The 12706-nt window shown below is 44.0% G+C and overlaps 1 protein-coding gene across 1 annotated transcript in view; it reads left to right on the top strand.

Moving 5' to 3' along the window:
* Nucleotides 1-12706, top strand: part of Prkar2b (protein kinase cAMP-dependent type II regulatory subunit beta) — a 90097-nt gene that overhangs the window by 65189 nt on the left and 12202 nt on the right. The window contains exons 4-6 of the mRNA XM_032907621.1: nt 450-533; nt 8427-8533; nt 11796-11949. Of these exons, the coding sequence (XP_032763512.1) occupies nt 450-533; nt 8427-8533; nt 11796-11949 (345 nt within the window). The remainder of the gene's footprint in view (nt 1-449; nt 534-8426; nt 8534-11795; nt 11950-12706) is intronic.

The raw sequence follows: 12706 nt of genomic DNA, 5'->3' as shown, positions 1-12706 counted from the left end.
TGTAATTTTCCTAAAATTTTCTTTAATCTTGAGTGAAGTATACATTTAAGAATTTATCTGCTTCTGCCGACATTATCAAGTTTTAAAGGAAAGAGCTGCCTTTGGAAGAGTTTTAAGTTGAGTAACAAGGGAATGAAGGCAGTGTCTGACTTTCCAGTGTAACTATGTGACACTCTGTCCCTTTGTGTATGACATATGGCTAGGATGCATCTTTTCATAGCGTGCCTGCTGATCTGGGGGAAGGCTGTCCCAGCACAGTGTTGATGAGTGCACCATTTCCTGTGCTCATGGACTAATCCCTGTTTGCCACCCAGAGTGAATGTTCTGCCACCTCGGAGTGGACCAGAGTGCTAACCCGTCTTCCCTCCAGCACTCCCTTTTTGGTTTTGTTGGATTTTTACCTGGTATTGACTGCTGTGTTTGCTTTCTTGATTTTGCTGTCTTTTCAGATAATACATCCCAAAACTGACGATCAAAGAAACAGATTGCAAGAAGCCTGCAAAGACATCCTGCTGTTTAAGAACCTGGATCCAGTAAGAGAACTCCTAGGGAAGGGGGTTGAGAACTGGGCAAGGACCTGAGTCTCCTGCTTTTTAAGCTTAGACCCCCTCTGTGATCACCGAGGGAGCTGAGTGCTTCCATGTGCTTGCTGGCCTGAGTCTGTGGAAAGTCATGCATCTCAAACCTAGCCCTGGGATGGGACAGGGAGGGAGAGGCTAGACCCTTGCCTAGCCCTGGGATGGGACAGGGAGGGAGAGGCTAGACCCTTACCTAGCCCTGGGATGGGGCAGGCAGGGGGAGAGCCTAGACCCCTGAATTCTCTGTGTAGAGACTCTTGGAAGGGTCCTCCCTGTTGCTCCCAACAGCCAGTAATAGGAATCAGATTAGAGTGTAATTAAGCTCTACGTTGTTCGTGTTTCACATGGAGTGTTTTACTTGGCTTAAGGCGAGGGAATGTTTGATTCTCTGACAGAATTCTTGACATCTCTAGACTCCGCAGAGGGTGTTTCTAGCGCACCACTCAGTATGGGCCTGAGTGTTCAGACTTCGCCTCACACTCTTAGTGTTCTGCTTTGTCATCACAGACAGTGCTTTTGCTCTCTAGTGATTCAGGGAAGAACTGCTCCGCTCCAAACGTGAAGAACCAACTTTTGTAGCTGACTTCAGCCCTAAGTTTTTCCACATTTCACATTTTCTAGTTATCAGATTGATGTCTGAGAACATCAAAGTCCTACTGTTTTTAAAATGAGGCTCACCCCGCTGGAAATTTTTTGAAATATTAAGGTACTACATCATATCATTTTATGTAAGGTCATGTTTATACCCTGAAATGTTTATAAGGTCTCCATTGGCTTTTTGTGTAACCTTTTATCATGTTCTCCAAGAACACGATTTATATTTGGACTTTGAAGCAAACAGTAAAAAATTATATGTCATCCCTCAGTTCAGATTATCATTTTTGACATTTCTGATTGGCTAAACAAAAATCTGTATGTTGCGTCATTCATTCCTTTCTTGAGGGTAGAATACACATCTTTTTCTGCTTCATTTCTCTCTTTAAGTAGCATATGTTCCCAGGGCCTTCCGTATTTATCAGTGTCTCAAAAAGAAAGGATGGCCTGAAACCAGAACATTCTCAATTCCTGTTTCTTCTTTATCTAGGTATGCATACTTAGTAGTAATATTTTGGATAGATTAGGTAATTTTGATAAAGTGATGGTATTTAAAGACTGTTAGGGCTGGGACCCCGTGAGTAAAATGCCCACTGTGCAAGAGTGAGGACCCGAGATCATATCCCTAGTACCCGTGAAAACACCAGATGCGGCAGCATGTGCCTGTAACCCCAGCACTGCGGAGGTGGGGGCAGTGTGTGGGAGACAGGTAGATCTCAGAGGCTTGCTGACAAGCCTCTCTAGTCAGATGATTCCCTCTGTATTCAGTGAGAGACCCTCTCTCAAAATATAAGGTAGAGTGTGGTAGAGGAAGACTCCTGGGGTTAACCTTTGGCATCTACACACACACACACACACACACACACACACACACACACACACACACACTCTCTCTCTCTCTCTCTCTCTCTCTCTCTCTCTCTCTCTCTCTCTCGAGGAAGACAGCAGACAGGTTATCTAAATCAAGTCTCATTAAAACTTACCGAGATCTTTGATTGCTTCTAGAAAGGTGCCATTTTTTTTCCGGATGTTTAGCCACCCCATGCTCATGCAAAGAACCTGAATTTAATTCAGTGGGTCGCTTAATAAAGAAAAGAAAAAGTAGGAAGAGGTCTTGTTGAGAAGATGTTCAGAGGGAGGAGGGAGTAAGAGAGGGCGATGGGGTTGAAACAGCCCAAACTCCTCAGATACATGCATAAAGTTGTTAGAAACTTAAATGACGTGACCCACTTGAAAGCAGGAACAGACAAGTGTAGCTGAAGAAAGGTTACAGTGCCGCTCGACTGCAGTTCCACTCTTCTGGTTTGTGTCATCCGTTCAGACTGAGTCTGTCCACTCAGTCCCCTAACTTCATGTTTGCTCTGTGCACCACTGAGCCGTTTATATTTAGGGGTGGGCTTATCATTAAGGATCCTCTTCTGTTTCCTAGAACTTGGGAGAATTTCGGTGCTGCCCAAGTTTTAACACAACTGTGTATCATCAAGGGCTATTAGTACATTTGGAGACCCTGATCCAGTAGGTCTGAGTGGAGCCCAAGAGCATGCCTCACGGGTGTCCAGGTGATGCTGAGGTTTCTGGCCTACATACTTCCAGTAACAAGATGAGGTCACGGTGTGACCATGAATGCAGTGAGTCGTGTTCCATCTCACCTGCTTTCCTAGTGACTGAACGAAACAGTTGCTAGTTAAACAGGGAAAGGGTTTTGTTGTGAGGGTTTCCTGGAAGTGAAGCAGGGGGCAAGGACAACCACAGAAATGACACCAGGCAACGTACCTCATGCGAGAGATTCACTGGGGGTGAGGGAGCACAGAATGGCTGTCTCTGAGTGGGGACGGAGACAGAGACAAGCCAGACTGTGATGGCTGGCTTTATGGGGATAAGGTGCGTGTGAGGGAGGAGCCCGGTGGTTAGTGATTTCTGCTAATGGAGCTGTTGGCACTGACTCATGGAAGGTGGTGTGGGGGAACTCCAAGGAACCGAGGTTTGGAAAATGGGCAGGTCTTAGTATGCCCAACATAAACATTTCTGGGACCCTGTCTACTCTAACCTTTATTAAATTTAAATTGGTAATTTTTTGCATTTTATCTATGTGCATCAGTGTCTGTGTGCAGATGTACAAGTGTGGGTGTAAGTGTGTACACGTGTGTGAGGGCACACCACAGCTGCTGCAAGTGAGCCCGTGTGCGCGACAGCCACACTATGCAGAGGACAGCATTCCCCCCCATCCTTGGTCTCTTACATTCTTTTCGAATGTAGTGGGTACAATTGAAGTGTTTGGAGCAGGGGATTTACCAGTCTTATTTGTTCCCATTGGAAGTTAAAGGAGAGGGATGTGGGCTAGAACAAAAGAGTAGCCCCCATGAAGGAAACCATACTATGATCTAGGGGAGAAATGGGCCTGACCTAAGGTGGTTGGGAGGATGGCTTCTCCATCCATATGCAGTTCCCAGACCTTGGAAGTCAACAGTTGCCTTCCTGGGGCCTGAAGGAACATCTAGGACGATTGCCAGTGTCCAGCTGCAGTGACTGTGACATCCAGACTGTTCCAGAACAAGGACAATTCCACAGAGGAGGGGAAGAGAATAATTACCAATTAGCAAAGAGTAGTGTTGGCATTGCAGCTACTGCCTCATCTGAATTTACTTCCTGGAGTCATTGATTAGTTTGAAAATTTCACACTTCTCAGACCTCAGCACACTTCCCCCTTGGAGTAGTGTGTATTCATATATTGAAACACAGATTTCCTAATTGTTAGCGTCTTTGAAGATACGCTTTTCATGAATATTTTAATGCTCAACTCAGTGGGCCATTTTCCTCCTGAAATATTTCTAATTCGAGGCTAACTGGCACAGTTTCCCTGTGCCATCCGTAGGCTTTTCCATTGGTGCAGTGAATTGTTGCTGCCTCGGTGACTCAGAGCTTTTACCGAGCTCCCTCTCATTTCTGCATTCTGTGAGAGAACTTGATGTGGGTTTCCAACAGTGGCTGTCAGCAGCACCGTAAGCCTCCGTGTACTGACGATTCCCTAAGTTCTCTGCACTCTGTGGGTAATTACGGGGAAATTAGATTCTGATTGACTAGAGCAGACACCTGTCACATAGGAAAGATTTTAAAAAGCAAAATTTTCTATTTTATTAGGAATTTTTAATATACTGGTATGGGTGCTTTAGCTTTATAATTAAAAGCCACGTTTCATATGTCTGCACAAAATGGGGCTGATTCTAACATAACCAAAAATTTTACTGTAGCAATTTATTTCATTTTTCTCCATCTGACATTAGAGTCAGAACTAATCAATAAAAGCTGATATTTTCCCACTACCCGCCCCCCCCAAATCATAAGTAACAAGTAAAATACAGTATTAGTAAGCCATTTAATTAACCTTCAGAATTTTGATGGGTGACCATATGTTGTCTGAAGTTGATGAACTCATTTGGGTAAAAGCTCCCCGTGGGGCTAATTAGCACCATGCCAGGAAATCTCTGCTCTATTCCTTCCTGGATCTGTCCTCAGCCCTGGCTGCTGCCCATGAAGAGGGGCCAGAGCTCATCCACAACCAGGAAGGAAAGAAAACCCTTACAACCAATCACTGTCATTTCCTGGTGCTTCTCTTAGTCCATGGGAAGATTTAAAATTTTGTTCTATGTAGAGTTTTTTTGTTTTTTTTTTTTTTAAATTAAGAAATTTTAATCACTACACATACATTTACCTTGTGGTGTGGTTTGAATGATAAGTATCTACGGGCCTATAATTAAGTAAAAAAACAAACAGAAAACCCCACAATAACCACAACAGATGTTGAGGACATGGGACATTGTAACTCTCACACGTGGCTAGTGGGAAGTAAGTGTTTCAGCTGTTCAGAGTTAAACGTAGAGGTCCCGTACAGTTCAGAAATGCCTCTCAGAGACATTCAGAAGGATTGAGATCCAACACTGGTTGAGGCAAGTCCTCATAGAGGAGTAGTCCTATCAGCATTGTCCACAGGAGGTGGAAGGAGGCAGACACCATCTGAATGTCCGTTATCAGGATGTGGGATCTGCAGGTTGAATTCAGGTCATCAGACTTATGTTCCATTAAGACTTCTTGCCGGCCCAGTAAACTGAATCTAAAATTTACCTCTAAAATAGATAAATCTGGAGAGACAAAGTCCCAGATAAGCCTACATGCTGTTGAAAGCCAGTCATGGAATTGATAATGACTTCCAACATATACTATAAGGTATGATACCAACATCGGCAAGAAGTGCATGTGTTAAGTAGCAGAACTGAGTACAGCCCAAGAATGGGTCCATGTGAATCAACAGGATAGAGGAGCAAAAGGCGACAAGTGGCTCTGGAACAAGTGGATGCTGTACTCCAAAGAATCGAGACAGGTTTTATACCCCTCATAAAAATGAGTCCCAAACGGATCAGAGACCTCAATGTAAAAGTTAAAAATTCTAAAAAGTATATATACCTAGATGATCTAGACGCTGGTGACTATTTAGACAGGGCACCGAAAGTTAAGTATATGAAGAAGTAACAAGCTGGACTTCATTAAAATGAAACCTTTCCAAGGCCAAGTGTGGCGCCACGGTCCTTTCAACAGAATGAAGAAACATGCCATAAGCAGAGAGATAATATTTGCAAAAGATACATACACCCAGGGGCTGGAGAGATGGCTCAGCAGTTAAGAGCACTGGCTGCTCTCCCAGAGGACCTAGGTTCAATTCCCAACAGCCACGTGGCAACTCACAACTGTCTGTAAGTTCAGTTCCAGGGGATTCTGCACTCTTTACATGTAGGCAAAACGGCAATGCACATGAAAGTATAAATAAATAAATATTAAAAAAAGATACACCCGATAAAGAGCAGCTAAACAAACATCCTCATAATTTAAAAATCTTAACAGTAACACCATGGTGGAAAATTAGACGAAGACTGGTGAGATCGGTCAATAGGTAACATGGCGTGTCACATCCATGCAGTGTTCTTAGGCTGGGAAATGCATATTACTGCTTATGCTGCAGTGGGGGTGAACCATGAGGACATGCTAAGGGGAATAAGCTAGGTCCTAGAAAACACATTTTATCATTCTCTTATCTGGAAATATTCAGAAAATAGGTATCTACATAGAGAATAAACAGAGTCATGGTTTCTAAGGAGTTAGGGGACCATGAACGTAGCAAATGACTGTCATTAATAGACACAAGTTTTCCTTTTGGGGGAATGAAAATATTTTGGGATCTCATAGGGAGGGTTGATGCTCAGTAACCTGTATCACCAGGGCAAAGAACACCCAAATCAAAACGGTGAGATATTGCACACCCATCAAAATGGCCAAAATCTAGAACACTGACACCACCAAATGCTAGTCACCTCCCAGCCATCAGAGGAGGAGTGGTTAGAGTAGAGGCTGCACATTTGAGATCTCACTGGATGTTGCCATGGTGTCTATTCCATTTGTGCTTTTCCACAGAAGCCAGGGAGAATGTCTCTTCCTCATGGTGACTTCAGTACAGCATGCTGTCCTCCGCAAGTGAACGTTGCTAAGTGAGAGGAGTGGTATCTTATTTCAATCTTAATTTGTGTTTCTTTATTTTGGGAGAAGTTGGGCCTCTTCTTTTCAAAATTATTTTAAGACGTACCCTCTTCAGAAGTATTTTGTATCTCTACACACAGGTCTTTGGTGGCCAGCTGAGAGCCCGGTTTCGTTAGTTTAATCGGGTTCCTTAATGTTCCCTTTCAGCTTGAAAACTTGTGTCTTCCGGTTCTGGAAATTTCGTTCCATACTTCTTCATTTTCTGTTTCCTCTAGACCTCTTTTCTTTGTTGACTTCGTGGTTTGGTTTTAATTCTTTCTTATTTTATATACTTGAAACAATCCAGTCAGGTGGCTGTGTGTCATTAGACATTTGTAATAGCTATAGAATGTGTAAGGCCAAGAACAAACCTTGAGGTAAATGCAGACCCTGGGTCCTTGAGTCACTGTGCGTGGATGGGTTCTAACAAGCCCACCACAGTGCTGGGGACGTTGGTAGTGGAGGAGGCTGAGGGGGTGGAACCCTGTGGTTGACTTAGTGCACCTGTGGACCCAAGACGCCCAAGGCGTTGATTTTAAAGGAAAACAATAGCAGTCATGTTTTAAGCTTTTTGTCTTTCATTGTCGGGATCCTTTTGACAGTGTGTAACGTCATCCCAAGCCGTCTCTGGGTGGGTAAGCAGCACTGACTAAAAGCTCTGCTCTGTTCCTGGAACACCTGTGGCACACTGTTGCTCTGAGGCTGCCAACAGAAAGTGGATTGAAGCCCCGAGGAGGCAGAACAGCCTGTGAGCTCACTGTTAGACCTGGGAGTGAAGGGTCACTCTTCCCAGCAGTGAAGGGCCTGCTTTCCGGGCACCAGGGTTTGGTCTGTCTATTGTAGCTCTCTCCAGCTTGTTTGATTTCTCTCTGATCCTTGTCTGGGGAATTAAGTCAGGTCCGGGCTGCTCAGCATGGTCTGGGAGAAAGGGGCTTTATGGGAAGGTGGTACTCGCACCAGCACCTTTAAACCATTCAGCTTGCTCTCATCTTTGCCTTTGGGCCCCACCCTGATGGACCTCAGAATTTTAGTCTGAATGGTTTCTATGCTGTGCCCATTGGCCCTCCAGCACTGTTAAATGCAGCTTTAATAATTCGTAAAGATCTTTCCTAGAGATGTAGATAATGACAGAAAAGACGGCGGCAGATTTCACTACAGTCATTTTGTTGTTGGTTTCGTTCTGTGTTTAGCTGCCCTCCACTCCCCCCCTCAGTCTGTAGTTTGTTCGGTTCTGTTGTGGGCACTGACACAAACTGTAAACTTGAGGTTAGGATATAATTTCACCAGGGATTTAGAGGTGGTTTTAAGAACAGCTACCTTACAGAAATTTGAAACAGTTTTTTACCACCCCAGTTAGTTAAGTTTTTTAAAATTTTTCTCAAGACGTGTAGTGGTTTGGTAGTTCATTTCCGTGTGAAGTGGTTAATACTTTCAAATGCTCTAAAGTAGGGCAATGATCATTACTTTCATTCAGATGTTGAGTATGAGATAAATAACGTCCCTCATTTGTATGTGCTGAGGGAGACTAAATGGTATTTTTCTGATAAAACTCAATGGTAATGGTGTTCCTGTTTTTTTTTTTTGTTTGTTTTTTTTTTTGAAATCTTTCACAAAAGTATAAAAATGACATGATTACTCGAGGAACTGTGTTCCAGATACACATGAAGTTATTTTGTCTGTTTAAAAAAATAGGAACAGATGTCTCAAGTATTAGATGCCATGTTTGAAAAATTGGTCAAAGAAGGGGAACACGTAATCGATCAAGGCGATGATGGTGACAACTTTTACGTCATCGACAGGTAAGTTTTATCTGGCTTTACTACGGAGGTTCAAAAAGGCTACTGTGTGAAGTCTTAGCCGTTGCTATGACAACCAGCTTGTTAATTTGATAGTTGTTTCTCTTACTACTGTATGATGTAAATGTCTTGTGAATATGTACAGTAAAGCTGTGCTAGGTCATGCAAGGAGCCAGTTTATAGAAGCGAATCTGTAAGTCACAGTCATTAATGTGCCTTGATTTGCTAACTTATATTTGGTAGGTAGAAAGTTAATATTGCCATATAGTAGATGCCAGTTACAGTGAGAATTGGAGTAAGACCAGTCTAAGTGGTGGTATAGCCCACTCGGTATTGCCATGTCTTTGTAATGTTATTATTAAACTATAAAAGACCTCAGGTATACTCAGGTATTCCAGGAGGCATAAGCTAAGGGAGGAGCCATTCCCACTGCTGTTTTAGCATCCTTTAGTCAGTAGAGCGAGCAGTTCATGTGTCCTCACAGAAGTTGTGTGGCATTATATTTGTCTTTGAAAATGTTTCGGGCTGGTTTTTATTGTGTTTTGTTTGTTTCTGAGACAGTTTTACTGTGTAGCTCTGGTTGGCCTGCTGCTTAGACAGGCTGGCCTTCAACTCAGAAAATATTTTACTAAACAGAAAGGATATACACTTACCAGTATCAGCACCTAGTGACTGAGACCTTAGCCTGTGTTACTTAACCAGAGAAGAATGTGGTGGGAGATGAGCCTCTGCCATCCTGAGACCACCACACAGGGGCAGGGCGCTCTTCACCCTTGTAGAGCCAGGCAGAGTGTCTGTGGCAGTCGGTGTCTGTCCCTAGCTGCTCAGTTCTGTGAAGAACACAGATCGCCTCCCCACCTGACCTACTACCCTCGGGGTAGCATTGTGGTCAGCTGTAATTAGAGCTCTCTGGGCTTCCTTTCCTAACCTTGGCTCTGTTTTCTTTCAAGTATGAACTGTGCGTGTGCTTTGCTTCTTCCTAACGTTTTCATTTGTTTGTTTGTTTGGTTTGGTTTTTGTTTTTCAAGAAATTGGATTTCTCTGTATAACCTTGGCTGTCCTGGAACTCAGTCTGTAGAGCAGGCTGGCTTCACACTCACAGAGATCCACCTGCCTCTGCCTCCAAGTGCTGCCCCATAGCCCAGCAGTTTCATGGGCAGAATGACACCTCATGCCTTTCAGTTGGGGCATTTGCTCATTTCTCCGTCCTCCTATCCTGGTGTCCTTTAGTGACCACCCACTGCAGTGCTAGCCAGTGGTAGGGAAAGCCTAGCCCCAGGTATCCCTTCATGGAAAGCAGAGTCACAGTTGTTTTGTTTTTTTCCACAGTCATTGTTTTGATGTTGCAGTCTTCACTAACAAAACTGCTTAGAAATCCACTCATTTTTTTTAATTCAATTGAGTCGTAGGTGAGAGCCCAGGTGCAGTCCAGCTCTTTCCCGGGGGTTGTTTTACTACATTCTCTTTCAGTTCTATCCTAATCACCCACTGGCGTATGAAACACTCCAGCTCACAGAGCGGCTGATTGAGGTCACCACAGTCAGGGCGTCTGGCCCACAGCCAGATCTCCCGTCACCAGCTTCGGTTCACGCTCATTGCTTTGTCACTCACCGCCTGAGGCCTCATAGCGTCAGGGAGGGAATCTGTATGAAGAGCAGGCCGCCTTTTTCACACACTTCCCACTGATGCCCTCCGCTGGGCTGTCGGCGTGTTTCACCCTCACCTCTTCAGAATAGTAAATCTAGAAAACAGTGTCAGTGGCAAAACAGAGAGTATAGAGACCAGAGTTTAAAATAATAGTTTAAAAGTAATTATCCATGGAACACATTCTAGGGTGTATCCTTAGGAGCACCATTCTATCCACGAATTTTATTTAAAGGCAACAATTTTCTGCCTTCTTTTGTTTCTCTTGGTTTCTTTACTAGTCATAGTCCTTTTCTAATCCTTAAAAGCTGCCCCTGTCAGGCAGTGGTGGCACACGCCTTTAACCCCAGCACATTGGAGGCAGAGGCAGGCAGACTGCTGTGAGCTTGAGGCCAGCCTGTCTACATAGTGAATTCCAGGACAGCTAAGGTTATACAGAGAAATTCTATCATGAAAAACAAAGCCAATAAAACAACAATAACAACAACAACAACAACAAGCCCGTCCACTTTGCACTACCACATCTTTGTCCAGGGTTTTACCATCAGAATAAAACTAAAGAACTTCTCGTATCTGCCTCCCAGGTACCTCAGCCACCCTTGAAACCATGTTCTCTCCTGAGTATGGATTGTGGGAAGATGCCCTGTGCAGAGGGGCAGCTTACATGAGTGTGGGGCCTGGCCACATGAGCACAGGGACAGGCACATGGAGTCTTTTTTACCTGCAAACAGCACCTCAAGGGAAAACCAGCACAGAAAAATCTGAATCTCTGCCACTTTCTAATTTCAGCTTGGGTCTGACCTAAAGTGAAGGGTCAAGGAAGACTTTGTGGGCCAATATGGTTTAAGGATTCTGCCTATAACCCAAGCCAGCCATGTCTAATAAGTAAAGACTTTTGTTTGTGTTCTTTTATATATATATATATATATATATATATATATATAAGATTTATTTGTTATATGTAAGTACACTGTAGCTGTCAGAACAGGGGCATCGGATCCTGTTACAGATGGTTGTGAGCCACCATGTGGTTGCTGGGATTTGAACTCAGGACCTCTGGAAGAACAGTCAGTACACTTAACCACTGAGCCATCTCTCCAGCCCTTGTTTGTGTTCTAATAAGACTTTATTGGAAGTGGTCAGCTCCCGCTATAGTTTATAAAAGACGTGCCAGCAAATTGTTAGAGCTGTATTCCTTTAAAAAGCAGCCATTCTCTTCCGGTCTCAGAGGCCATGTGCATTTCCTTTAGAACCATAACGTATTAAGTACACAGTCAACGGCCTGGAATACTTCACGGTTCTTACTGTCTGAGATAAGTCCCGCTAGTGTTTGGCGTATGTTCCGTAGATGCCTTTCCATACACACTCCATCACTGATTTTAACTTTGTTTGTTTAGGTCCATTTTCCCTGTGCCTTGTCCCTAGTGTAGCTGATGGCCTTCTGCACAGGTGTGGAACAGAGGAGCACATGCTGTTATCAGCGGACAGGCGGGGGGGGGATTGGGGGGACAACACGATTGTGTCGCACAGGGCTCTTCTCTGAAGCACGGCTGCACTGTAATTAGATGCTACCTGGGTCACAGTTCTCTGATTTCCATGTGGATTTGTGTATCTCCAACAGAGGAACATTTGATATTTATGTAAAATGTGATGGCGTTGGAAGATGCGTTGGTAACTACGACAATCGTGGGAGTTTTGGAGAACTGGCCTTAATGTACAATACACCCAGAGCAGCTACAATCACTGCTACCTCTCCTGGTGCTCTGTGGGGTTTGGTGAGTAAAATATTTGCTTGACCCAAATGATATTAGTTTTGAAAATATCATGACAGTAGATATTTTCAACTACTGTTGAAAGATAGCATCAATACTGTATTTTAATTTTAATTGGTAGTTTTATTTGTGATCACGAGTCATTGGCACTTGTTAAGCCTCTGCTACTTACCACACTGTTAGTCTATGCTGAACCAAAGATTTATGTCCTGTCTCTCCCCAAGTCAGGAGCTTGAATACACTGGCCCTTGGGAATGACATCCGATCCTAATTGCCCCTCTCTTATCCATGCTTAAAACCCACAAGCCACAGCAGCTGGAAAGATGGCTCAGTCAGAAAGGTGCCTGCTGGACGCCATTGAGGGTCTGCGTTTGGATCCCCAGAACCAGTGTAAAAAGTTGAGCAGTGGCTCGTGCCCGTAACTCCAGTGTCGATTGGGGAAGCAGGCACAGACACACACAGATCCCCAAAGCTCATGGGCTAGCCAGTCTGGCCAAGTCAGTGAACTTCAGTTTCAGTGAGAGACTTTGTCTCAGAGGTGGAGAGCAACCCAGGAGGGAGAGACACCTGACATCAGTCTCTGGCTCCTATAAGTATATTTCATATGTGCATATGTGCATGAGCCTCTGATCACATGCATGCACATACCTTCAACTAACAAGCATGAATACTGTAACACACACACACACACACACACACACACACTCTCTCTCTCTCTCTCTCTCTCTCTCTCTCTCTCTCTCTCTCTCTCTCTCTCTCA

The sequence above is a fragment of the Rattus rattus genome, chromosome 7 (assembly GCF_011064425.1).
Source record: "Rattus rattus isolate New Zealand chromosome 7, Rrattus_CSIRO_v1, whole genome shotgun sequence".
NCBI lineage: Eukaryota > Metazoa > Chordata > Mammalia > Rodentia > Muridae > Rattus > Rattus rattus.
This window is presented reverse-complemented; position numbering and strand designations above follow the sequence as displayed.